Raw genomic sequence first — 27910 nt, forward strand, 5'->3', positions numbered from 1 at the left:
AATAAATCCAGTGGTTTGGCACAAACAAGCAATTCTGTTAAAAAGAAAAAAAAAGTGAAAATCTATGAAGTAGCAGTAAATTGATTTTTTAAAAAATTCAATTATAAACTGTTTGAGCTGTTGGTCTGTGTCAATAAATGAAAAAATGTGATAATCATATATAACTGCTGGAAACTATTCCATCTATGTGCTCACCAAATATCATCTCTTTTATTTGACATTAAACTGTTAAAATTGTGACTTTTGAGGACGGATTTACAAAAATTCCATGTCTAAAATCCTCCAAATTCAGACAAAATATTCAACAGAACGTAGTTTTGGCTCTTGAATAACATCAAATAATAAAACTCTGCTATCTGAAATGACAGACTGACCCTGAAGCTCTTGTATTTTAAAAGCAGAACTTTAGCAATGGTTCCAGGTTTTAGTCAGTTCAGGGTTACGTAAAAGCTCATTAAACTCTGCAGGAGTTCTCGTGGCAGTCGGGCTTGCTTAAGCATATGATGAAAAAAAATGACAGTTTGGCCTGTAGTGAAATATGCAGAAAAAAAGCAGAATAATTGAGACATCATGAAGCCCCGGTGTGATAACAGTCCCAATTTGGTCGTCTGTTTGAAAACTATCTGGTTTCATTGCTGCACTGTAAAAATAAATAAATAAAAATAAAGCTGTAAAAATCTGGAAGCCAGGGTTGTCGAAAAAACACGAGAAATACTGTAATATTGAAAAATGTTAACAAAAATGTGAAATATGTTTTTAAAAATAGATTTCTATGTTGTCGTGTAATTTTAAATCATAAAAGAACAAATTACTGTTTGTAAAAATACAAATGTTTGATGTGGAAATGTACAATTGAGGTCCCTTTGTTTTACAGTCAATGTATACATTAATACTTTTTTGTGATTTAATATTATCTGTAATTTAGGTAGGTAGATATTAAGAAACAAGCAGCATATTTAACATACAGAATATACAGAAAAAAGTGATAAGAGCAGAGATATAAAGAATATAAAGGCATAATTATGTACATTATTTAACAAATACCAATACAAGTTTAAAAAAAACATTTTTTTCAATCCTTAATAATATATATTTATATATATCTTTCAAATAGCAGCAAGCATATTTATATTTAAATACTGTAAAGAAAATTTTATTTTCTTGGTCACGTTTGAAAAATAGAGATTTTGATGAATACATTATGTACAGTTTTGACTTGGTGTTTTTTTTACAGTTAATATGATTCTGCGGGTTTTTGTGTGTGTGCGCTTTCACTATAACAGGAAAAAAGAATTGTAAAATAGCAGATTTTATTTATTTAAATGATCAAAACTATTGAAATTGTTCATATCTTAAACAGCGATGCACAGAAAATCAACGCTCTGTTTTGGTCATTGAACGTCTCTTGGTGCAGCGTTCAGGATCAACGAGGCCGCTGTATGTTTTTAATTATGTATTTATGTTAAAGCTTGAATCACAACGATTCCTAATCTTTTATTTTCGATGACGCGTTAATCTGAATTTTATAAATAGTCATCTGAACGCCGTAAACGTGGAGTTTTGCTATAAATCAACTAAATGCCGTGGAAATGTGCGTTTTTTCCCAGTGTGATTGCGTTTTTCAGTCTATTTATGAGGCTTTTTATGCTATAGTTGATGAGTGTGTTATTTATAGGATATTTGAATGGATGAATGCAAATCTGAAACGCTCAAATACTCTAAATTAAACCTGTTCTGTAACTGTAATTTACAAAATTCCGAGGGTCTGAAGGCAGCCGAAGGGGCGGGAGCTTTGCGTAACGTTCGTCCTTCATTGTGGCTCCAGTTCCGGTGTGAAGAAGCCGGACATTGTCGCTGTTCGACCCGAACCAGGTCCAGCGGCTCACCGGCGTCTCGTCCTCCCGTCAGCCGCAGTCAGAGCCACCATGTCGTCCAGTTGGTGGAGCAGCGCCGCGGTGACTCACGGCCTCATGGCGCTGTTCGCGATGGGCTCCTGGGTGTCCGTCAACAGTCTGTGGGTCGAGCTGCCGGTGGTCGTCAACGTGCTGCCCGAAGGTCAGTGTCCGGAGCTCCGACCTTTCACCCACTGAAAGTCCTTATTTAACCCAACAAAGACACAGAGTTTGGATTTATTATGTTTATTATTCAGGCTTTCGAGGCTTCAGGTATTAAACAGAGGATGCTAGCTGGTTTCACCAATATAAGCTAGCTGTACATTTAATCAAAAACTACTGCAGTAACTTTACATTTATATTAGTTTATATATCAAATATTCAGATTAATAAAAAAAAAATAGTATTCCACGCATTAAGTCATGCTATTATGTCTTGTTACGTGCAATACAACTTTTGTACACCACAAAATATGTGCAGTTTACCTTCTCAGGGGCTTTTTTTACAATGTGTATAATGATTATAATGTATATTTGTATATTTTATTGCTGCTGCTCTAACTTTTTTTTGTTTTATTGAATGTTATTTCATTTTTTCCTATATCTATATCTATAAAGCTGACTCGAGAAAAGGCACAAACAAATCCATTGTAGCTGTACTGTAATCAACTGTACAAATGACAGTAAAAGTCTATTCTTTTCTTTCAGGAGTAGAATGTAAACTAAATGCATTAAACCATCTATATACAGCTCAAATGTACTAAAAGCATTTTTTCATTTTACTCAACTTTAGCATCTGCAATTTTTTCCTCAGCTGCAGCTATTCTATGCTGAATTTGTTCTGCGATTAAGGGATAGGAAGCACTTCCAGCAGTGAGTTCTGCCTGTTATCCACATTTTAATAATGTAAAACCAGGTTAAACATTATGGGTAAACTGTCAGTGGTGTCTGAAACACAGCTGAACATTTGTCAGTCCTTTATTCTGTTGTTTTTTGTTTGTTTGTTTTTTTTACATGTAGACCAGTTACATATCTAAAACCTGCTATATAGAGACTAGTTAAAGGCTTAAATGATGTCAAAGGAGGGTAGAAAAAAATTTAAAACACAGTCTCTGAGGTGTTAAAGTTTTATTCTATTTCTTATAATGCTAAAAAGGGAAATTTTACAGTTTTTATTCCACGAGTAGACCACATTAGACCAGTTACAGATCCAAACCCACTACATATAGATTAGTCAAATCAGGCCTCAATAATGCCAAAGGTTGTAAATAAAATGAAAACACAGTCTCTGATTAGTGAATCCTTTGTTCTGTCTGTGAAGCTACAATAAAGGGACGTTTCACTGTCTTTTTTTTTTCATATCTAGACCAGTTACAGATCTACACCTGCTATATATAGATTAGTACAATACGGCCTAAATTATGCCAAAGGAGGAGAAAAAAAAAGAAATGTAAGCAGTCTCTGATCAATGAAAGTTTTTCTGTATGTCTTCAAATGCTAAAAATGGAGATTTTACAGTTCTTATTCCACATGTAGACCACATTGGACCAGTTATAGATCTAAACCTCTTCTATATAAATAAACAAAATAAGGCCTAAATTATGTCAATGGAGGTAAAATAAAATTAAAAGCACTCTCTGATTTGTGAAAATTTTATTCAATTTGTTTGTTTTTTCTATTAAAATGATAAAAATGGAGATTTTACAGTTTGTTTTCCACGTGTAGATCATCTTATATCAGGTATAAATCTAAACCTGCTATATATAGATTAGGAAAATCAGGTCTGAATTATGCCAAAGGAGGTTAAAAAATAAATCAAGCAATCTCTGGTCAATGAAAATTTTATTCTATTTCTTAAAATGCTAAAAAAAAAAAAATTGATTTTTACTGTTTTCCACATGTAGAACAGGTACAGATCTAAAACGTTATGTATATAGATTAGAAAACGGCCTCAATGATGCTAAAAGGGGTTAAAAAATTACAACACAGTTTCTGATTTGTGAATCCTTAATTCTGCCTGTGAAACTACAATAAAGGGAGATTTTACTTTTTTTTTTACCACATTAGACCAGATACAGATCTAAATCTGCTACATTTAGATTAGTAAAGTCATGCCTAAATTGTGCAAATGGAGGTGAAATAAACTTAGAAACAGTCTCTGACGTGTGAAAGTTTTATCCTAGCTATTAAAATGCTAAAACTGTTATCCTTTTGCACATATTTTTTCCACATGTAGTCCACATTAGACCCGCTACAGATCTAAAACCACTACATATAGGTAGGTTAGTTGTAGACTAGATTGTCCTACAGAGGTCAGGTAGTCTTTAAAGCTCCATTTCTGGTTCGCAAGATGTTTATTCTATGTGTTAAAATCAAAAGGCGAGATTTCACTGTTCTTTTATTTACAATTAGACCAGGTCTGGATCTAAAATCAGTGTTTGTGTGTGTAGACCTTCAGGCTCTGTACATGTTTAAATTAGTTCAGATGAAGGTGCCATATTTTAGATAGTCCTCCATAGCTAATAATTTATTAATTATCTAATCAGTTATTGTATTGTATTGTATTGTATATCTCATCACCTCCAGCTGATATGTTTTTTCTTCTTCCTGTTTCAGGTTGGAACCTTCCCGCCTACCTGTCGGTGCTCATAGCGTTTGGGAACCTCGGTCCGATCGCAGTAACCGTCACCCACCACTGTGCTCCCGGGCGGCTGAACGAACGCCTGGTCATCCACTGCATCCAGCTGCTGGCCGTGGTGGCGTCGGCCTTCCTCGCCATCTTCTGGTCGCACACCGTCGTCATCGCAGGAGAGCAACGGTCGCTTCCCTTCCTGCTCTTCACCTTCGTCTTGTCTCTGGTCTGCTGCACCTCCAACGTCACCTTCCTGCCCTTCATGTTCCGCTACCCGCCTCAGTACATCCGGACCTTCTTCATCGGCCAGGGCCTCAGCGCCCTGTTCCCCTGCATCGTGGCGCTGGGACAGGGAGTCAACAAGCTGGAGTGTAAAATGGTGAACGACACCGTGCAGCCGGAGTACCTGAAGGAGAATTTTCCTGCAGAGAACTTCTTCTGGTTCCTGTTTGTGATGCTGACGGTGTCGGCGTTGAGCTTTCTGGCTTTGACCCGAAGACAGACGCAGCCTCCGAGCGCCGAGCCGCCGCAGGAGTCGGACGGCACGGCGGTGAAGGACGGAGAGGAAACCGAACGGCTTCACAACGGAGGGACGCCGGCGTCGGAGGATCAGGTCCAGCTGGAGGAGCAGCAGCCGCCGGGTCAGACCTTCTGGACGCCACGAAACATCTACCTGCTGGCGCTGCTCGCCGTCTCCAACGCCCTCAGCAACGGCGTCCTGCCGTCCATCCAGAGCTTCTCCTGCCTGCCCTACGGGAACATGACCTTCCACCTCTCCGTGGTGCTCGGAAACATCGCAAACCCCCTGGCCTGTTTCCTCGCCATGTTTGTAGTCCTCAGGTGAGACGCAACTCCCCTTTTTGGCCTTAATGTGTGTTCAAGCTCAGTTATTGTCATTGCTGCTTGAGTTTTATTCTGTCTCAAATGATTTAACTGAAACTTTAATAGCACAAAATATAGATATCATTTATCATGAAGATATTTGTGAAATTTTAGATTGATGTATTAAATACTTTCTAAGATACATATTTTTAAATGCATCGACCCACTATACATTTTTCCACACATTGAAATTTAAAGCTATGTTTGGATGACAATATCCCACAATAAGACAAAACTAAATATGTAAAATACTTTAATATGAAATAGTTGGTAACAAAAATGAATAAAAAGTTAATTTAAGTCAAAAGGCTGATTCCATCTCAGATCAACATATTCTTAGATCTCTGCGCAACCATCTGATTTACCTGAAAAATGTAGATTTTTATAAAGATATTTGTGAGATTTTAGCTTCATATATCAATATTTTTCATAATTGTTTTTGTTTTTAACCCAGTGACCCACTTTTTTGTGATTGAGAGCTGAAAGATGAAAGTTTTCTCGACTACTTTTTTTTCCGTCATAGTTCAACTCACCAATAATCAGACATGATTTAATCAACTTGTCCAGTTTTTTAGATTCTGAATTAATGACATGATGAGAAATAATGGTGAAAATTTCAGTTTTTTATCTTTAATAGTTCCTCAGATATTGTTGTTCAAACAGTGAGAAAAAAACCTGCTGAAAGTGGGTCAGCGGGCAGAAAGTATTTGACGTATCAAGCTAAAATTTTACAGACACCATTTTAAATATTCATAGTTTATGATAAGGTTTGAAGCAAATCAGAGATGGTCAAGAAGAAGAAACCTGATGATTTGAGTTTATAAAAACTCTTCTCCTCTGTATTAAACTCCGTCTTTGTCTTCAGATCCTCCTCGGGTTTGGGCTTCTTGTCCGTGGCCGGACTTGTTTTTGCTTCGTATCTGATGGCGTTAGCTGCTCGCAGCCCCTGTCCTCCGCTGCTGGGAAGTCCTGCTGGGGTGGCGTTAGCGGTGAGTGACGATACTCAACTCTACGTTTGAATTACTTCAGATGTAGACACATGATTTTCACCAAAATGATTGAACACTGACTGTTTTAGGATAGCAGGTAAGACAAGTTTATTTGTAAAACACATTTTAACAACAAGGCAATTAAAAATGCTTGATATAAACCATAAAATGCATCAAGACAAAGTGTAAATATTAAAAAAATGACAGATTAGTGACAACACAGTTAAACGAGTTAAATATGAAATAATAAGTTAAACAGGAACGTTACAGTGCAGTTTGGGATATTGAAGAGCTTCAGATTTGGTTTTAAGAAGTGAAAGTTGCAGCAGATGTGCACTTTTCTGGGAGTTTGTTCCAGATTTGTGGTGTGTAGAAACTGAAAACTGCCTCTCTGTGTTTGTTATAACTTCTGTAACAGAAATTTTAACCGTCCCAGACAACCCAAGAGCTCTGAAGGGTTTTATCATGTAGCAGCAGATCAGAAATTAAGCAAAAAAAAGAAATCTCAAAGTTTATTAATGTTGGCGGGAGTTTTTGCAAGAAAAAGTAGGTAAAAATTGGCAAATTATGAACTATAAAACACTGCAAATTTGATATTTGGTGCAGTCAGTATGAGATGAGCATCCAGCGCTAAAAGTTTAATAAGATATGAATCACAGTCATGATTTTAGCTTCGTACCGTTAAATCAATATGATCGGATGCGGTATTGACATTTAAATTGCACATTCTGCTCATAGAAAACTCCCCTGAAAGAGAGCAAACCATGTCGATAAAATCAGCTAGCGTAAATCTGACATTAGAAAACCTTGTTTTATTATTTTCATGCTAATCTTTTGGGTTTTTTGGAGTTGCTGGAGACTAGAAGCTTCTCTGTGCATGTGAGGCGTTCAGGAACATCCGTAATCATGGAGTCTGTTTATAAGAATGAACATTTTTATTCATGTTTTGGTTCCTGGAGATGCACTGAATTCAAATGGAAAATAATTTTATTGCCATTTTATGAAAATGTATAGCAGGTATAACATTTTATTTAAATTTAAAGTGTCATAAAATATAGCATCTGGAAAACCAATGAATAATCATAATAAATAATCCAGTAGCTTTAGTATCTTTATTTAGGACATGCGTACAAGAACCAGTAATACACCATTATTCTACATTTAAACTGGTGTGTTTTAAAGCAAGACAAACACAACAGATGTGGGATATTTGTTAAGTTTTGTAGAGAAATCTGAGACTAACATGATGACAAGATGAAACATCGTAGTTTTAGGTGTTGGCCGATGTGCTCATTCATCTGCTTTTATTTCAGGCTACTAGAAACATGTAAAAGGTCGATCAAAAGTGCATTTATTAGATCATTATTGTATTTATTAGATAGATACTAGATGATCAATTTTGCTAAGAGGATTTTCCACCTTTATGATGATCTGACTTCCTCCTTTGCTGTGATGCACTTTTTAAAACTGGTTTCAAATTGACCTGTGAACTTAATTCCTTTCTAACATTTAATACTGATGATTAAGCAGAAGTTAATCAATTAAACTTCATTTTTATAGCACGTTGTATACATCTAGTTGTAGTTCAAAGTTCTTTATAGATCACTGATAAACCGATAAGAGGGGAAAAGTCGAGTAAAAGATAACAGATTAAAAAAAAAATCACAATAAAATATATTAAAAACTATGTTTAAAAAGACAGAAATAAAATAGACAATCCAGTAAAATAAGAACTGTCTGTAAACTGTACTTAATCAAAAGTCATGATGAAGAGGTGGGTTTTAAAGACTTTACTGATGATGGTTTATGCTTTACTAAAGAGGTCGACGTGACAAATTGTTGCTATAAAAACCATAAATAAACTCAAGCTAAGGTCATGCATGCTGACTGCAATCATTAAAACCTTAGTAGCTGTGTTTACAGATAATTGTCGAACAAATTTTGAAGCAAACTTTTGAAATATCACAATAATAAATCAAAAAGAAAATGTGAATTTGACTTGTTTCATTGAACTGCTTTGGTGTGAATAAACTGTGCTGCATATTATCACCAGAAGGTGGCGCTGTAGGCCATGTTAGCTGTAGTAAATAGAGTAGAAGAAGACATAAAAGAAACGGTTGGTTGCCAACTGCTAAAAAATATAATAAATTCAAGAAGAAGAAACAAAACTTTGTCCAACAACTAGAGAAAAATGCAGAGAAGTCGTCAGGAATTAGTTTCAATCTGAAAATTTTAATTATTCTTTTATATCAGCTGGTCACGTTTCATGCTGTCAGATGTCAGAACTTAATGAAAACATGTTTCCAGCTACATCATGCTTATTAACTCTTTCAGAAACAGTCAAAAACCACCTCAAGTTAGCAAAACATAATAATCTTTGCGCAACTGGGGAAGTTTTTTTGACCTCTGCATTACTTTTGTAATAACAGGACACTTCAAAACGTGCTTAAAAATGCATTAGAGCGACTGAAGTTCTCCTTTTACTGGAACACAATAGATCAGGCAGAAGTACCTGATTTGCAAACAGGTGATTATTGAAGTTAAAAAGCCTCCAGCTTGCAGGAATTAAGATTTACAACAGAGCAGTGCATCGGTACGACTTTAAACCTGTTAAACAGAACATAAATGCATGTTTTTGCCATTTCGTTTTCTGCACACAAAACTGTAGCTACGAGTTTACAGAGTTAAATGTTGCCTCCGGATCTTTAGCAGGCAGAGGTTGGTCCAGGTTATCTTGCACCAAAGGAGATAACAAATGAAGAATTTAAAGAATTCAACCAGCTCTTATCTCAGCTGATACTTGGACACTTTATACTCAACTAAACCTCCAAGAAAAACACATTTGTAATAACTTTTTCTAACCCAGTACTTCAATATGTGTTTAAAAACACATTATGGCAACTTGAACTCTGCTTTAACAGTAACATGTGGTAGATCAGGCAGAAGTATTGATTTGCAAACAGGAGATTATTGAAGTTAAAAAGCCTCCAGCTCGCAGGAATTAAGACTTACAACAGAGCAGTGCATTGGTAAGACTTTAAAACTGTTTATACTGATGCAAATGCATATTTCTGCCTTTTTCTAAGGACACAGAACTGAAGACACAAGTCTATAGAAGTAAATGCTTCTGTCCCCAAAAAATATATGTTCTATGCCTTTTCATAAACACTTGGTAAGTTGACCTCGATAGAGAACACTGTGAGGACAAAGGAAAAGACAACAAATGCCAACTTAATCTGAATTTACTTTCATTAGGCTATTTAAACATGAATTGATGTATTATTCCTTTTGCAAAGAATAGTCCAGTGTATTATTTGCCAAAAGAGAGAAGAAAGGAAGTGTGGAAGCTCTTTTCCTCAGCTGTTATCATGGCTGCTTCTTAGACACATTTTACTCAGCTAAACCTCCAGAAAAGCCACATTTACAATAACTTTTTCTAACACAGTACTTCAAAATGTGCTTCAAAACACATCATGGCAACTGGAACTTTCCTTCTGCTGTAACATGTGGTCGATCAGGCAGAAGTATTGATTTGCAAACAGGAGATTATTAGAGCTAAAACACATCCAGCTTGCAGGGGATGAGATTTACAACAGAACAGTGTATCGGTACGACTTTAAACCTGTGGAAAATTAATGCAAAACTGTAGCCATGAGTCTACAGAGTTAAAAGGTTCTGTTCCTAGATCTTTAACATACAGGGGTTGCCCTTGAATAATGAAAGAAATTGCGTCTCATGTCGTTTTCTAAACACTTTTCCTTGATGTAAAACATTGTGAGGTGAAGGAGAATTCATGAGGACAAAGGAAAAGACAACTAATACTGAATTAATCTGACTTTACGTTCATTAAGCTACGTGAACCGCTGTTGTTGACGTCCTGTCTTTTTGCAAAGGATGGTCCAGTTTATCTTGCACCAAAGGAGATAACAAATGAAGAATTTAAAGAATTCAACCAGCTCTTATCTCGGCTGATACTTGGACACTTTCTACTCAACTAAACCTCTAAGAAAAACACATTTGTAATAACTTTTTCTAACGTGATGTTTCAAAATGTGTGCTTCTGTCCTCAGATCTTTAACATGCAAAAGTTGCGCTTGAGTAATGAAGGAACTAAACACTTTTCCTTGATGTAAAATGTTGTGAGGTGAAGGAGGATTCATGAGGATGAAGGAAAAGACAACTAATGCTGAATTAATCTGACTTTACGTTCATTAAGCTACATAAACGGCTGTTGTTGACGTCCTGTCTTTTTGCAAAGAAAGGTCCAGTTTATCTTTAAAGAGCAGCTCTTATCTCGGCTGATACTTGGATTCTTTCAGGTTATTTCACTCAGGAGATAAACTGTTCTCCTGCAGCCAGAAGCTTCAGTTTCATACTTTCCTCTTCTGATTGTGGCTCTGTGTTTGCGCCCCCTACAGGTCATCTCCTGGATCGTCTTCATCGGCCTCTTCTCCTATCTGAAGGTGGTGATCGGGACTCTGCTCCACGAGGCCGGTCACGCTGCCCTGCTGTGGTGCGGCATCTCCATCCAGGCCGGCTCCCTGGTCGGAGCTCTCACCATGTTCCCCCTGGTCAACATCTACCACGTGTTCTCCAGAGCCCGGGAGTGTGTCGACGACTGCACCAAGCAGCGCTGAAGTACGTCGTTGTTTTAGCACACAGCTCCCATCCTGCCTGGTGGGAAATTACTGACCATTGTTCCTGCGGTTCCTGACAGAAGATCTTTATTTCTGTGCAGGATCACGCTGTACGTTATCTGTCCTCTCCTGGTTCAGAGGCCGTAGAGCCTGTGGACGTGAAAACATTCCCAGATAATGGGAGCATTGTGCTGCTGCACGTTGGCCGAGGGGAGGTAGAACACGTATGATGCAGTAAAACCACAAGTGCTTTGTGTGGCGTTTCATAACGAGGCTCTGTAGCCGAGGTTGTTTACAGTTTACACACGGATTTCCCAACTACAACGCATCACGTGAAGCTGTTTGCTCAGGGACCATTAACTTATTCATCACTCATGTTTGTTGCTCCTGACTCTCCAACTGCACTCCCAACATCATGGTGGGCAATCTGGGGAAAGGAGAACTTATGATTTAGTCGCTTTATTAGCTGTTCTAGTTAGAAAACCTGCCGCTAAAAGCCATCAGCATCCTGTTTTGGTTTTATTATTCTAGTTCTGAAGTAGGGCTGCAGCTATCGATTAGTTTCATAATCGAGTATTCTATCAATTATTCATGTAATAGGATTAAAAATAATAGATTTAATTTCCTTTTTTGTCTATCTGTCTTCACCATTTTGCATTCCACGCTTTGCATGTGCGTTACGGCATAAAAGTGAAAGTGCAACAGAAATGCGGTGTGTATACAGGGTGGGCCATACGTTTCCATACATAGGAAAAATAAACATTTTATGTTGGACAGCCTTTTTTTTATTTATATAATGTGCTCTATATGATTACCATTGTTTCAAAAACACACAATATGCGTTTTCCACTGCTGATGAACTTGCATCAGCACAGTTGAAGTTCTGCTTGTATTGGCGTTGGTGATACGTTCCTTGAGATGATTTATGTGTCGTATCTCCACCTGATACACCATAACCTTCAAGTACCCCCAAAGATAGCGTCAAACGCATCTTCTAGGCTATGTGAAACATAAAAAAATAGACATTATACATTTTCCTATGAGTGGAAACTTATGGCCCACCCTGTAGAATAGTACAGGGGGTCCCTAAAGTCTGGACGCATAGGCAAAAATAGATATTTTCAAGAGATTAAATTTGTCTGCTACCTTTCAACATGTCCATCCTTCACGTCAATCAGAATCAGCTTTAATGGCCAAGTACTTACACAACATGCAAGGAATTTCGTTTTGGCTGTTGGTGTCACCCTAGGAATATGGAAGGGAATAATAAAAAAGAAACTATAGAAAGAGGAACAGGGAGGAGAAAAAAATAGTAAGAAAATTAAATGTAGCTCCATATATCCAGAAATTTACAGTAGTGCAAATGATAATTGCATGATGCAGTGCAAAAAGCAGAGATAATACTGGCAACTGAGAAGTACCTGTTCAACTCTTTCTTCTTTCGACAAAGCCATATTTAATCCGTGGACGCAAAAAAATGATAGCTAATGAGATTTCCAGACTTTAGGGACACCCTGTGTATAGTGGATTAAATGTAGCCTCGTGGCCTTCGTTTCGGTCCTAATTTGAAGTAGTGATTCTTTCTTCATGGCTTTGATGCTTCTTTTTAAAGTTAAGCGTGCACAATTTTAACTCGGCATTTGATCTGATTAGCAGAAGATTAAGAATAAGGAAAAGCTTTATTGCCATTCAAAGAATGTATCTTGGTAACTGAAACTTACAGTGCTCATGAAAAGTTAGACAAGATAGCAACAGGGTTAGTAAGTAATAAATAGAAACTCTAAAGACCTGATAAATAATCTAAAAAATCTAGATGCACTAAGGGAAAAGTACTATTTAAAGATATAAAACAGCTGCAGCCATGTTGCACTTTCCTGCAGATTGCATCACTAAAGACGCCACATGTAGGTTGTTTATTTGTTTAAAGTAGCCTCCTGTACTGTTGAATGTTTCCTTCCTATCCATGTTGTGGAAGTTCAGCGAGGTCGAGAGACACAGGGAGACACACTGGAGATGACTTAGGTTGTTCGTAAGGTTTACTGATATCAGAAGAAGTGACACCAACAGAGCAGCAGTACATGCAAGCAATGCCAGAATGCCAGCATCAGCTCTGACCATTCTCTCTGATCTTTGGGTATATATTGTAGTGTAGAAGGTCAGGTTTAGAGTACAGACCATATGGAGACAGCTAGTCTGCTTAGTCATGTTGCAGTTTTGGCGCTCCTTGGAATCATTTAAGACTCCGGTGAGTCTCTCGAGCTGCAGATTGAATCTTCTTCTGCTAGCTGGAGGTCCAATCCATCCAGAACCCACTGCAGATGGAGAACTGCTGCATTTCCTCTCTACACCAAGCTTATCGAGGATGTAGAGGCGCAAAAAGATGCCGTAAAGTCGGCTCATGGTGAAACCTATCATTGCGTCTAGGATGGAGGAGTTGGATTCCATCGGCAGGTCATGAGACTCACTAAAGAGAAACCTGAATGAACCTGAAACAGAGGGCAAGACAGGCTGGTGAAAGTGAAAAGTCAAATAAGAAAGCACAAAATCAGGTGTTTAGTGATTGTGAAGGAATGACTGAGGACATTTTTAGTGTTGGTCTGCCGTCCAAAGAGAATCTGGTGGAAGATAAATATGATTTTATCCATTTTTGTGTGGTCTAATCCTTATTTCTAAACTAGTTGGTTTACCTCTTTAATTTAGGGTTTTAGCCCTGATATTTATTATAGTCAGGTAATGTTTAATTTTATACAATTTTGGTTGGATTTAAATTTCCTAATATTCAAATTACTCAAGTAAAATGCAAATTATGAATAATTAAGACTTGTGCACTTTGGCTCAACAGCTTTAAATGTAAAACAGTGACTCATAAACCAATCTATTTTACATCGGAAAAAAGAAAAGAGTCAACTTGAAGACTCTATAAAATAATAAAGGATTTTTATGTTTGATATCAGAGTGATTCGGATACTTCTTGGACCGCCGACCAACACAAAGCACTTCCATTAATTTAGAAATAATTTAAAGTACTTCCACATAGCACTGTTCATGGTGCAATCTGTAAAATATTTCCAAAAAGGAGGCTTTCAAACTGCTAAATTAAAATTAAGTCAGCAATTCTAATCCAGTGCACTTAATCAGACTCGTTAAATATCTACTTATGGTTTTCTAGCTGTACGTTCTGTGGGAGTGCTGCAGAAATATTACATATTTGTACACGACAGGGCTAAAGACATGACAGTAAATCTATGACATGCTAACTCGCTACATATGCTAACTAGCTAAATATTAGTCGTTCTGCAGAATCACATTCACACTAAGATTATCAGATCGCCCACCACTAGTCCCTACAGAGGTAAATAGTGTGTTTTTATTTTCCCTGACAGTTTTCAGTTCTCTGGCTACCTCTTTGTTTTTATGCTGAGAAGCAACAAACTCTAATATTTCCACACTTTAGATCTTCTGTGAGGTCAGTATTTATCAGTATAATTCATAAAAGCAGAAATTTAAACTTGTAGCTCACAGCTGCAAGAACATTCCTTGACTCAGCGCCAAAAATATTTCCAACTGAAGAGCTGTACAGATGTGGCCTTTATATATTCCTGTTAGGTAATCCTGTTTTTTTTTTTTTTATTTAAGTCTATTAATGATATGTGAAGTTTTGTGATGATTTTAAACAGACTAAAGAGCTTCATTGTACTTATTTTGTTTTTTTTTTTAGAGTTGGGTAAAAGGTCCAGTTCAGTTAGAACACGCTGCCAGTTTAAGAAACACTTGATGTGACACGGCTTTTTGTTGATTATTGGTATTTTAAAGGCTGATCTCTGATGGTTTCAGCTGTTGGGTGTGATGGTGAAGCTGTAGCTGGAAATACGCTGGTTATTGTTTAGATTTCTGCTGCTGTGGTTTGATCTGTGGTGCTTTGGGTACGTCCAGAACCTGAACCTGATTTACTACGTTACCACGTTTATAAAGAGACTGGTGTCTCCTAGAAATTACTGTAGTTTGGTTGTCAGAGTCTGATGAAGAAAACCTGTAAAAGGGCTGAACTATGAAGCAAGTTCAACATACCCAGACTTTTTTTCTATGTAAATTGTCTCAAAAAACTAAAACCCCAGTCAGAGATAACAGGTAGCAGATGGTGGTTTTTGGCTTTCTTTGTGTGGAATATTAAAAAACTGATGATGGTAAAAACCACTGCAAATGATGGAAGACAGGAATGCGGGTAGAAAACTGTATATTCAAACATTATATGGAAACTAATCTAAGTCTCAATTCTCTTCAGACTGCATCAGGTTGTTCTCCAGGATTTCTCTAGACTTTGATGCATTCATTTACCCTCAACCTTTACAAACTTTCCACGACCTGCTGCTAAAAAACATCCTCACGTCATGATGCTGCCACCACCATGCTTCACATCATGATGCTGCCACCACCATGCTTCACATCATGATGCTTCCACCACCATGCTACACATCATGATGCTGCCACCACCATGCTTCACATCGTGATGCTGCCACCACCATGCTTCACATCATGATGCTGCCACCTCCATGCTTCACATCATGATGCTGCCACCACCATTGTTTCAACGGTCTGACACCGTCTCATAATGAAGTAAGATTTGTTACTGACTGAATATTCTCTGTTATAAAGTCAGTAAAATAATCATTTTCCTATCAGCTGCAGAACCAGCAGTTTAAACGGACCAAATATAAAAATGTATTTTTGCATCACCAACCAAAAACATGGGTTCCCATATGGCAACATGATGCACACAGTGTGTGATACTGGAACTACACGGCTTCATTCAGTGGTTTTAGTAATGTACAGATCAACAGGTTTGCAGATGGAACATTTTCCCTCAGCTGAGAATCTGTATCAGTCACAGAGAACATTTTGGTTAAAAGCTTCTTACTGTTGATTCAAGTCTAAACTCTGAATATAAGCTGCTCCTGCCCACGGCATCAGTTACCATGGAGATCTAGTTCCGGAGCATCAGTTACCATGGAGATCTAGCTCCACAGCATCAGTTACCATGGAGATCTAGTTCCGGAGCCTCAGTTACCATGGAGATCTAGCTCCACAGCATCAGTTACCATGGAGATCTAGTTCCGGAGCCTCAGTTACCATGGAGATCTACCTCCACAGCATCAGTTACCATGGAGATCTAGTTCCACGACATCAGTTACCATGGAGATCTAGTTCCAAAGCATCAGTTACCATGGAGATCTAATTGGTTAAAGAGAGCCCACTTAATGACACTAAAAACTGGATTTATCCATCAAAGCAGCAGCTGTTTATCAGTTAAGATCTGCCTTTTAAAATGAACAGTAAACAATAAATACATCAAGTGTTTGACCAGCTGTCATTTCTGTGGTTTCTCTAAACCGACAGTGTTTTCTAACCAAACTGGACCAAAACACTTCATGTGGATCAGAACGTATCTAAATCTAATCCTCCATAGTTCTTGCTGTGGGCTTTAGGTGGCTCTGATCTTTTCATTTATGTTGATGTTTTTGTTTTTTGTTTTTTAAACTAATTGTCCTGTAACCTGATTAGACATGAAAGGCTGAAGGTGAGGAAATGACGGTTAAACAATAAAGATTGTTAAAGACGTTGTAAAGATTGTTTTGAGGACAGTGTATCTTTTCCTCCCCTGCATTGTTTGTTTCAGGATCAACACTGATTCTGGCTCTGATCCAGAACAGTAAAGAACAGTTAGAACCATACAGGACTGCAGAAAACACACGGAGTATTTATATATTTATATTTATAATACATTAAACAACGGTAGGAGCTGTTTTAGCATCATTTAGCATCTCACAGGTCCAACTACTAACATTAATTCTCCTTTACATGTTTAACTGAGGTCTACCTACAAGTTCAATATATCAGGCTTAAGATCTAGAAATTAACTGAAATATTAGCGTTAGAAACTTACAATAGTATGCAAAAATTACCTTATTCATTTTAAAGTTGAAGGTAATATATAGCAATATTAATTACAGTATAATCTGACTACATATTAAGATTAAGATGAGATAATATATATAATATTAATTAAACTAACAGACTTCAATATTAAAATTAAGCAAAGTCTTTTATCTGTAGCTTCTACACTATTATTTTTCACACTGATATATACATAGAATTTAAATATGGTTGAGAATATAGAACGTTCTTTATCATATACATTTATCTTAATGATTTTAAGATATTTATTATGCAAATATAATATTACTTATACACAAGTTAACCTGACTCTCTCCACAATAGAATTTATTGTACAGATGAGCTTTAAACATCAAGGTTAGGAACCTACAATGTTATTTATTATAGAAATTAGTTTAAATAATAATAATTATCTGACTGATATAAAAATGAAACTTAAGACTGTACAAATTTATAGACAGAAAACCAATAAACTGTCAACATCTCAACAATCAAAACATCTTAATTTAAAGAATAAATTATTACTGAAATACATGTATGGAAAAATACTAAACTGTCAACTGTTAGATTTTAAAATGTGCCGTCAAAGAAATCATCCCACATTTTAGAATTATGTCAGCAATGAATGTAAAGCAATCCCTCACAGATGAAACTAAAGGTTGCTTCATGTTTTTGACACTTAATGTGAAATTGAAATTCTGTGGTTTTGCATTTGTGTATCTTTTACTGTGTTTGTTTCTATTGTTTGTGCTTCTTTGTTGTTTATTTTTTTCATTAATTTCCTCTTTTTTTGGTTTGATTGCTTTTTCATAGACTTCAATATAATCGGACTTGTTTTTGCAGCCAGAGGAGTCGCCCCCTGCTGGCTGGTAGAAGAAATGCAGGTTTAATGTTCAGTACCATCTTTGATACAGATTAGGGCTGCAACTAAAGTCCTGTTTTTTTAATTGTTAATCAATTAGTTGTTTGGTCTCTAAAATGCCAGAAAATGGTGAAAAATAACTCAACACCCTAACAGGTCTTATTTTTGTCCACTGCTGACAGTTTGTTTTTCAAAGGGGAAAGAAACCAGAAATAATCAAATTCAAGAAACTAGAAATGAGGAATTTTGACTTTTTTTCTTTTAAAAAAATCCTCTAACTCAAACTAAACTTCATTATTTATTGAAATAGTTGGGAATGAATTAGTCAGCAGATGATAAAGTTCATCCTAACCCCGACCCGTCAGCTGCAGAAACCATGAACTGGTATTAAAATTCACTAACATGCATCTTTTTTGTCTATTTTCCAGTATTATTTCACCTGTTTCCATTTTTAAGATAACTGCTAAGCTAACTGCTGTAGTTTCACACTGAATGCACATTAATTAGCTCATAAATCATCTAAATCTTGGGACGTGAGGGAATAAAGTTGCTGCTCCTTTACATTATTATTATTATTATTATTATTGTTAGTATTTTACAGCCTTCCTGCATTAATCGATTACATAAGCTAATATTAATCTTTTTACGTGTCGTTATGTAACTCGGCTCTCATGATCCCCTTAAGCAGAATTAATGAATTCTGGGGATTCTTTGACAAAGGGCTCGAAGGCAAAGAAATAAACTGGCTAACTGCTGGAGTTTCTGAACCATGTGACTCAGCAGTGATGCTCCCTAAAAACAGCTCGACGGTGACGGTGTTGAGGGTTAAAACTGGTCGTTAACCAAACCTGAGTCACGGTTGGCTACGTTCTCCCACTCCCACTCCCACTCAGCTGCCTTTAATCCTCCAAACAGCCTCTGGAGGACTTTGGCTTCTTTCTGGACACAGACGACTTGAGACTCTCCAGCAGGCAGCATGTGAGTATCTGCACTGATGCAGTTTTACAGCTGGAAATGCAGCTTGTGTTCAAAATGTGCAGTTTTTTTTTTAAAGTAATATCTGAGAAATTCTTTTTAAAAGCTCCAGAAAGTCGAGTCTGAGTCACTTTTTAAGGAGATTCTGTAAATTTAAAGCGCTTTCTGACTGTTCTTCCTCCAGTTCAAAGCCTCCTCTGCTCTGCATGCTGCTGCTTTCTAAACAAACTCCACTCACTCTGATGTTTTCTCAGCTGATGCTGCAGTTTCCTTCGTTAATCAGCTCAGTATGGATGAAATGTGGCTTTTCTGTTTTTTATGCATTTTTAGTCAGCATGTGACTGAAACAGATGTTTCAGAAACATTAACCAAACGTGTGAATGAGAGTCAGTACAGAGCAGTCACACATTAATCCGACACGCTGGGCTGTTATTCATTTTATTTTAATCCTGAACGCCACATAATCATTTATTCAGTTTTTTCCACATTAGCAGTAAAGAAACAGACTTTTCTATTCTAACAGTTTACTAAAAGTTCATCTTATCTGAGCCTCACATGATTAAAAACAAACTAGTTTCACTTTAATCACAGATGCTGATTCTTTTGTCACAGTGGTTTTGGATATTTGCAACACAATGAACGTTTACAGTCGTCAGATCCTGTGATTAGTTTCCTCCCTTTGTATGGAAACACACAGCAGAGCTTTTATTGGGCTGAAATTTGGATTATTTTGTCTGTTTTTAATTATTTTTTGATAGAAAATGAATCAAAATGATGAAAAAAATACCAAATATTGGAATTATTTATCAAGTTAGAGCCACTTTCACAGACGAAACAAACTATTTTACCTTCTAAATTTCCTAAAACAGCAACTTTTTAAGCATTAAGCAAAGGATTACTTTTAGGTGAAATTTGGATTTTGGAGTGTGTGTTTCATCTGTTTGTATTAAAACAAACAGCAGAGCTTTTATTGGGCTCAAATTTGGATTATTTTGTCTGTTTTTAATTGTTTTCCAATGGAAAATTAATGAATTTGAAGGAAAAATCCAAATAAATTTGAATTATTTATTTATTATTGTTAAGTTAGAGTTACTTTAACAGGCAAAATAAAGTAGTTTTCCTTCTAAATTCTCTACAACAGCAACTTGTATGCATTGAACAGATTATTTTTAGGTGAAATTTGAATATTATGTGGAACCTTTACAGTCTCCAGATCCTCCCTTTGTATGGAAACACACAGTAGAGCTTTTATTGGACTGTTTCATAAAACCTCTCCACCTCAAACTTTATATTTTTTTCACTTTTTAAATAGTTTTCTGCTTGAAAATTAATCAATTTGATGGAAAAATCCCAAATATTAGAATTATTTATCAAGTTAGAGCCACAAATTAACTATTTTTCCTTTTATATTCTCGAAAACAGCAACTTTTAAATATTTAAAAGATTATTTCAGGTGAAATTTGAATATTATGTGGATCTTTTTTTAAAAATTGTTTTCTGATGGAAAATTAATCAGTTTCATGGAAAGATTCCAAATATTAAAATTATTTATCAAATTAGAGCCATTTCTACAGACAAAACTAAATATTTTCCTTGTAAGTTCTCTGAAACAGCAACTTTTATGCATTTAAAGGATTATTTTTAGGTGAAATTTGAATATTGGAGTGTGTTTGTGTGAACTCCAGCCTTTAATAAGAAGCTTGTTTTCATCACAATTTGTAAGAAATTTCCTGAATTTGAATAAATCTTAGATTATTGTTGGTTTTTCTTGAGCCATATTTTAAATGATGTAGTTCAAGTTTGCTCATTTTCAGAAACTGAGATGTTACCTTTTAAATAAAGTTTCATTCATATACTTTGGCCTTACTGTTCTGTTAAAATGTTTGCAGGTTGAATACGACGAATGTGTGAAAATAATAGTGAATGTTGGTTAAGAAATTTTTTAAAATATGCATATTTGCAATGTTTATACACCAGATTCTGTTTTTTATGTACACGTTTATAAACTTTTAGTCTTGTGTGTGACACATTTGATTTTTCATATTTGAAAATGTGCAAATATTTAAATATTTTCAGTCTGGAGCCGAGTTTAAAGGCTAGTTTATGTCAGATACCCAGAAAAGTTTATTAGAATAGAATAGAATAGAATAGAATAGAATAGAATAGAATAGAATAGAATAGAATAGAATAGAATAGAATAGAATAGAATAGAATAGAATAGAATAGAATAGAATAGAATAGAATAGAATATTCTTTATTGTCATTATTATATAGCAAAGGAGTGAACATTAGTTAGATATTTTTTATAAGTTTTTAGTGATGGATGTCTACAAGATCTACCATCATGTGTTTTTTCTGTTTTCTAATGCCTCTATCTGATATGTCTTTTTTTAAAAAATTATTGCAGATCTAGAAGAAGCTTGTAAACAAAGTAGACTTCATTAATTACTTTTAATTAATTCATCCATGGAGAATTGTTTTTTTGTTTTTTTTTTAAATAACAAAGATTGTCCTAAAAATGCAGAATCTTGGATCTGTTGTCGGTGGTGGACCAGTTTTTCTAGCCAGTAAAAAGGTTTGAAAATGTTAGAAAATAAACTAATTACACTTTTTAAAATTATGCAGTTATTTAATTTAATTAACTGACATTACTTTATAGAAATCTGTCCTCACCTCACAGGTTAGACCAGTTTGCCACTAAAATCTAGACCATAAAAAGAATTTACAGAAATGATATGAGACTCAGTTTGGATTTTTTTTCTGAATGACCACTTTGCTTCTTACTTTCTCAGTTGGTTTCCAGAAAAGTACATTTTTTTGAGGGATGTGATTTAAAGCTTACAGAGTTTATTTTCTAATCTTCTGTGTTGTTAAACTTCCAGATTATTTTATTCTAGAGAAGCCTCCTCCATCATGTCTCTGCTCACCCACCTGCTGTCCTGCCTCTTCGGTTTGGGCTCCTGGGTCTCCATCAACGGTCTGTGGGTGGAGCTTCCCCTCATCGTCCCTCAGATCCCCGAAGGCTGGTTCCTGCCCTCCTACCTGTCGGTTCTGATCCAGATGGCCAACGTCGGGCCGCTCTTCGTCACCCTGATGCATCGCTTTAAGCCCGGCGTCCTGAACGAGGCGGCCGTCGTCTACGTCATCATCGCCCTGGGCACCGTGGCCAGTTTCCTGCTGGGCTTCCTGTGGAAGGAGACGCTGGTGGTGGCCGGAGCTCCTCGCAGCGTCGCCCTGCTGGTCCTGACCTTCTTCCTGGCCACCGTCGACTGCACCTCCTCCGTCACCTTCCTGCCCTTCATGATGCGCCTCCAGCCTCAGTACCTCACCTCCTACTTCATCGGTGAGGGCGTCAGCGGCCTGCTGCCCGCCATGGTGGCTCTGATCCAGGGCGTCGGCGTGGTCCGCTGCGTCAACGCCACCCAGTCCACCAACCAGACCTCCAACGCCACCTCCGAGCTCCAGGCCCAGTACCAGCCGGCCAACTTCTCGGCTGAAGAGTTCTTCTTCTTCCTCAGCGCCATGATGCTGGTGTGTCTGGCGGCCTTCATCCTGCTCAACTACCACCCGTCGGTCGCCAGGGAGAACCCCAACAGCCGCTACACCAACGGGGTGAAGCAGAAGGCCCAGAGGGGCAGGAAGTGGGCCGAGCAGAAGCCCATGATGGAGCCGTACGGCCAGAAGAAGCCCAAAAGCAGCTTCGGCAGCGGTTCTTACAGCTGGCTGCAGGTGTCGTACATCTTCGTGGTTCTGGGTTGGGCCAACGCTCTGACCAACGTGGTGCTGCCGTCCGTCCAGTCCTACTCCTGCCTACCGTATGGGAACAACGCCTACCATCTGTCAGCCTCTCTGGCCGCCGTGGCCAACCCTCTGGCCTGCTTCATCGCCATGTTCCTCCCCATCAGGTCAGTCGACTCCTGGATGAAGATAGAAACAGGAAGACGTGGTGCAGGTTTCATTAAGACTAACTGGTTTCAACACGAGCTACGGATTTAAACACTTTCTTACCAGTCAGTTCATCTCAAATCATCTCATTTATTGAAACTTTCTGCTTGACCATCTCTGATTTGCCAGAAAATTTTACAGCATAAAAAATGGATGTTAATAAAGAAATTTCAAAAGTTTTAGCTCAATATATCAAATACTTTCCGAGATAAATTCTTTTTAAATAAAAACAACATTCAGACCAAATGTTGACAAAAATGACTAATTTCACAAAGATTAAACTTTTGGAAAAAATTCCACTCGACCATCCCTGATTTCCCTGAAATTTGTACAGTATAAAATATGAATATTTACAAAGATATTTGTCAAATTTTAGCTGAATATATGAAATACTTTCCAAGATCACTCATATTCAGCAGGTTTTTTCTTACATTGAGATTTGAGGCTGTTTGAATGACAATATCTGTATTTAAGATAAAAATCGGAGTAAAGTTCATCCTCTGAGGAGCAGAAACATTGAATAGTGGAGATATTTCAGTCTGGATGTCAACATTTGGACCAAATTCGGACAAAAATGGTAAATTTCACAAAGGTTAAAGGTCATTTCATCTCAAATCATTCTTTTCAACCATCTCTGATAAGCCTGAAAATGTTACAGCATAAAATATGAATATTTATGAAGGTATTTGTCAAATTTTAGCTCAATATATCAAATACCTTCTGAGAGAAACATTTTTTTAATACTGCCAGTCAACCCACATACAGCACTCATTTTGGTACAAATAATATCTACAAACTTAAAATTGCCGAACAACAACAACAGCATCTGATGTTTTCTTCTTCAGTCTTTCCATCATCAATTGAATGCCTTAAAGTAAACTCGAGAAAAATATATATACCTAAAAACACCAAAGCAGCAACCAGGTAGTGCTGCGGTTCCTGATAGTCGATTAGTTATTTGATATATAAAATTTATTGTCATCATGGAGGAAAAAAAACAGAAAATATTCACATTGAAGAAGCTAAAAATCACGGAATTTTACAAATTTTCTTTAAAGCATGACTGACACCAGTTCACAATAGTTTGATATAAATGTAAAAGTTGACAACCAACCAAGTATTTTGAGAATTATTGCAGCTCCACTGTTAAATATTTATCACATTTGTCCAATTTTGTGTCTTATTTGTGATTATTATTAAATTTCTATAGTTTATCAGATGCAAAAACAACAAAAAGAACATGATATTAACATTTTATATCAACATGAGCCAAATCACTCGACTGGTGTGGATTAAAAATAGTGACTTTTTAATAACATTTAACTGAATTTTCTGACATTTAACGTGTACAAATATGATTTTTAGTCAGCTTAGTTTAATCTAGTTTTTGTATCTACAGTGTTTTATGATATGAAACCAGTTTAACCTGAATCAGTCTTAAACTAAAGTGTTTTCTGTCTTCAGGTCTCTGGTGCTGATGGGAGTTCTGACTGTTTGTGGTTCTGCTGTTGGGGCTTTTATAATGAGCATGGCGGTGCTGAGTCCGTGTCCTCTGCTGGTCCACGACTCTGCAGGAGCCGTGATCATCGTGAGTTCTTCATTTCATTCTTCTTCTGTCCTGAGATGGTCAGTTAGTGTCGCTGGAGCTCCTCACACACGTCTAAAGCCTTTAAACCCTCACCTGTCCGTCCTCAGGTGTTGTCCTGGGTCCTGTTCGTTCTCACGCTGTCCTACGTGAAGGTGATGATCGGTCTGATCCTCAGGGATGAAGGCCACAGCGCCCTCGTCTGCTGTGGAGCTGTAGTGCAGCTCGGCTCGCTGCTGGGCGCCGCCACCATGTTTCCTCTGGTCAGCGTCTTCGGGTTCTTCTCCTCGGGGGATCCCTGCAACACCCGGTGTCCCTGAACGCACCACGGACTGAAACGTCAAGATTCAAGATTCAGGAACTTTATTGTCATACACACAGCAGAAACACAGTGGTTACCCTGAGTGATGAAACAGTTACCCGGACAATCTGAAATCATGGGAGCTTCAGGAGACATCAGCTGAACTTCTCCTGTCCAGTTAATGTCTCCTGAAGCATATATGTAGAGGTCATGCTAATTGTAGGAGGTTCATCTCAGAGATGTCCAGTTGATGTCTCCTGAAGCTCCTACGATAACCATGACCTTAACATATGTTCATCTGAAACAGGAAGTAGTCAGTCTGATGCCTGTTTTTTGCTTTTATTTGCTGTGATTTATAATTTTCATGTGAGTCCGACTGTCTGCTGAGAAACGTGTGCTCAGATATGCAGCTGTAAATACTTAAATATTCTGAAAATATGCATTTATCCCCCACAAACTATAAAACTCAAGATATGTATTATTAAAATTATTATTTGAGCTCTACCACACACAAAACGACAACTTAACCCAACAGTTTGCATCAGTTTCTTTGAGTAACAACAATTTCTAATGAAATTATCTACAACCAGTTTAGGGGATTGTTTTTGTACGTAATAATCTGAGGCATAAACACACGCTTTTGAGTGTTTTAACTAATATTTCCACGTTATTTTAAATGATTCTTTAAGTGTTATGCACTTAATTACGGTAATTAAGTTTTCAAGTTGACAAATTTAAACACATAACTTGAATTTAATTTGAATTTCTGACCTCAAGGTGAAGAAAAATTAAATTATTGAGCCACTTTTATGGAGTTACCTCAAGTTGAATTTAGTTTTTAATTAATACAGGGATTTGAGTTTAAATTGATGCAATTATCGATTTTATTTTACCACATCTATTTAAAATAACGTTTGCAACATAAATAGTTTATCAAAATCTGTAAATTTGCTGTAATGTGCAGTAAAAACAGAAAAAGCATCAGACTTTTGTAAATGTGTGTTTTTACTGTCAAAAATATGAATTATGAGCTCAAGCAACTGTGATTAGATCTTTATATATTATACTATATTTTCAATTAAGACCTGGTGCTGGAAATTTTGTGTTTTCCTTTGTATAAATAAACACATTTATGCCTTAAAATGATGCAAAAAAAAAGTGGAAATTGGTGCTAAAAATTCATCAGAATTGAGGAAATTAGATGATTAATGCTGCAGATGTCCCTACATAACGGCTCCGTGTACGGATCTGGTAATTGGATTTTCCGTTCTGAAACGGGTATTGAAAAACAAAAAACGAGTGGTTATTTGATTTTCGTTTTAAAATACAAAAATTGAAATTGAAATACAAGGCGTTTTTCCTTTTCATGATCAAAAAGGGATTTACGATTTTTTTTTTTAAATGCTTTGATTTTCGTTTTATATTTAGAATAACAAGAAAGTAAAATCAGTAAGAGACAGAAACGAAAAAAGGTCAGTTTTTTCATTTTCTGAGACCGGAAGTGGTCATCAGCAAGTGTGGAGCCAAACAGAGTACATAGACTGTACATACATTTTTTCGTGAGTTTTCATGGTCAAAATGAGAGATCAGGTGGCTGATCTTAAAATAAATCAATATTGATTTTTTTTATAGAGCCTTAAAGTTTTGCGAAGCCAGGGGGCGGGTCTACTTGATTGACAATCCGGTCTGGAATGATTGACAGGTCCTATGGAGGAAGCAGCAGAGACTCTCCTCTCATCGTTTGGATTAATTCTGATATAATAACTGTTGGTTTATTTATCGGTGCAGCAGCAGAACATTTTCCACAGACAGTTTTCCTGCCCGTTGGCTTGTTTTAACCAGTTTTCTACCTTCGGCTGATTCTACCAGCAGACACTGAAAGGACTCTGATAGTTTGGTAAGTAAATGTTTATTTTCGTATCAGTGCCGCTTTTAATGCACTTTATATGCAGCTTTAGTGTCAGATATAATGTGTGCCATGCACTCCAGATGTTGGTGGAGTTTATTTCTGTGTGTGTTGACCAGAGAAGAAAGTTAGCATCCAGTAAATATTAGCTTTAATGTTAGCGATGCTAACCGAGCTAGCTGCTCAGTCGTAGACTGAGTAAAGCTAACGTAGTATCAAGCTAATGTGTTGAGTTTCATGTAAACAGCTGAAGTGTGTTGTGTTCCTGTAATGTGGTTCATTACGTTCATAAAACTGTGGCTGGTTGACATTAATGTAACGTTCAGGAAACTTAAATGTGATTAAAACAGTAACGTTAATGTTCTAGTTGTCAGTAATCAACTTTAATTTGACACTAAAACAGACTGATAGTTTTAAATGACATCAGTTTCATTAATTTGTTAAAAATTGTCTCATTTGTTTTTGTGATGTTGCTGCTGATTCATTAAAAGCAGATGATCCGTGTTGAAGATACGTTTAGTTCTAGTATCAGAAGTACAAGAAGGAAAATGGAAGTTTAGTTGTGCTACATCAAAGATTTCAGGAATAAAATAACTATATGAGTCTTTATGCCTCAAACTTTATTTTGCAATAAAGAAATAATGAAATAATCACAGATAATAAAAGTATACATAGCAGAGAAAACTTGAGAGAAAACCTTTCTGGAGTGTTATTCACGGCCAACTATACATTATTTCATCATATGGCACGTTTTTACAACATGTTGACAAATCGCATTTTTTTTTCGACATAGTATACTATGGCGTTTTGTTGCCCCACAATTCATGTTGATATTTTTTTTCAAAGAAAACCTGTTCTGGAGTGTTTTTCACGGCCTACTTTACATTATTTCATCATATGGCACATTTTTACAACATCTTGAAAAATCGCATTTTTTTTTCGACATAGTATACAATGCCGTTTTTTTTTCGCCAAAATTCATGATGATTTTCTTTTCAAAGAAAACTTTACCATAGTGTTTTTCACGGCCTACTTTACATTATTTCATCATATGGCATGTTTTTATAACGTGTTGAAAAATCTCATTTTTTTTTCGACATGGCGTTTTTTTGCACCAAAATTCATGATGATTTTCTTTTCAAAGAAAGCTTTACCATAGTGTTTTTCACAGCCTACTTTAGATTATTTCATCATATGGCGCATTTTCATAACATCTTGAAAAATCGCATTTTTTTTTCGACATAGTATACTATGGCGTTATTTTTGCGCCAAAATTCATGCTGATTTTTTTTCAAAGAAAACCTTTCTGGAGTGTTTTTCAAGGCCTACTTTACATTATTTCATCATATGGCA

General features: G+C 36.6%; 2 protein-coding genes across 3 annotated transcripts; both read left to right on the forward strand.

The window, feature by feature from the left end:
- Positions 1 to 1787: 1787 nt before the first annotated feature.
- On the forward strand, positions 1788 to 16654 carry LOC111585004 (solute carrier family 52, riboflavin transporter, member 2). Of its 2 annotated transcripts, none has more exons than XM_023294380.3 (5): positions 1788 to 2055; positions 4508 to 5363; positions 6271 to 6394; positions 10813 to 11032; positions 11133 to 16654. In XM_023294380.3, the coding sequence occupies exons 1-4, from the start codon at positions 1926 to 1928 to the stop codon at positions 11029 to 11031; spliced, it is 1329 nt and encodes a 442-aa protein (XP_023150148.1). In that variant the 5' UTR covers positions 1788 to 1925; the 3' UTR covers position 11032; positions 11133 to 16654. The 2 variants fall into 2 exon arrangements, with proteins under 2 accessions (XP_023150148.1, XP_023150149.1); XM_023294381.3 differs by having other exon boundaries at positions 1789 to 2055; positions 15314 to 16654.
- Positions 16655 to 16790: 136 nt separating this feature from the next.
- LOC111585005 (riboflavin transporter 2-like) lies at positions 16791 to 25733 on the forward strand. Its single transcript, XM_023294382.3, has 4 exons — positions 16791 to 18823; positions 21703 to 22725; positions 24230 to 24353; positions 24461 to 25733. The coding sequence occupies exons 2-4, from the start codon at positions 21734 to 21736 to the stop codon at positions 24668 to 24670; spliced, it is 1326 nt and encodes a 441-aa protein (XP_023150150.2). The 5' UTR covers positions 16791 to 18823; positions 21703 to 21733; the 3' UTR covers positions 24671 to 25733.
- Positions 25734 to 27910: the final 2177 nt, after the last annotated feature.

The sequence above is a fragment of the Amphiprion ocellaris genome, chromosome 15 (assembly GCF_022539595.1).
Source record: "Amphiprion ocellaris isolate individual 3 ecotype Okinawa chromosome 15, ASM2253959v1, whole genome shotgun sequence".
Lineage (NCBI taxonomy): Eukaryota > Metazoa > Chordata > Actinopteri > Pomacentridae > Amphiprion > Amphiprion ocellaris.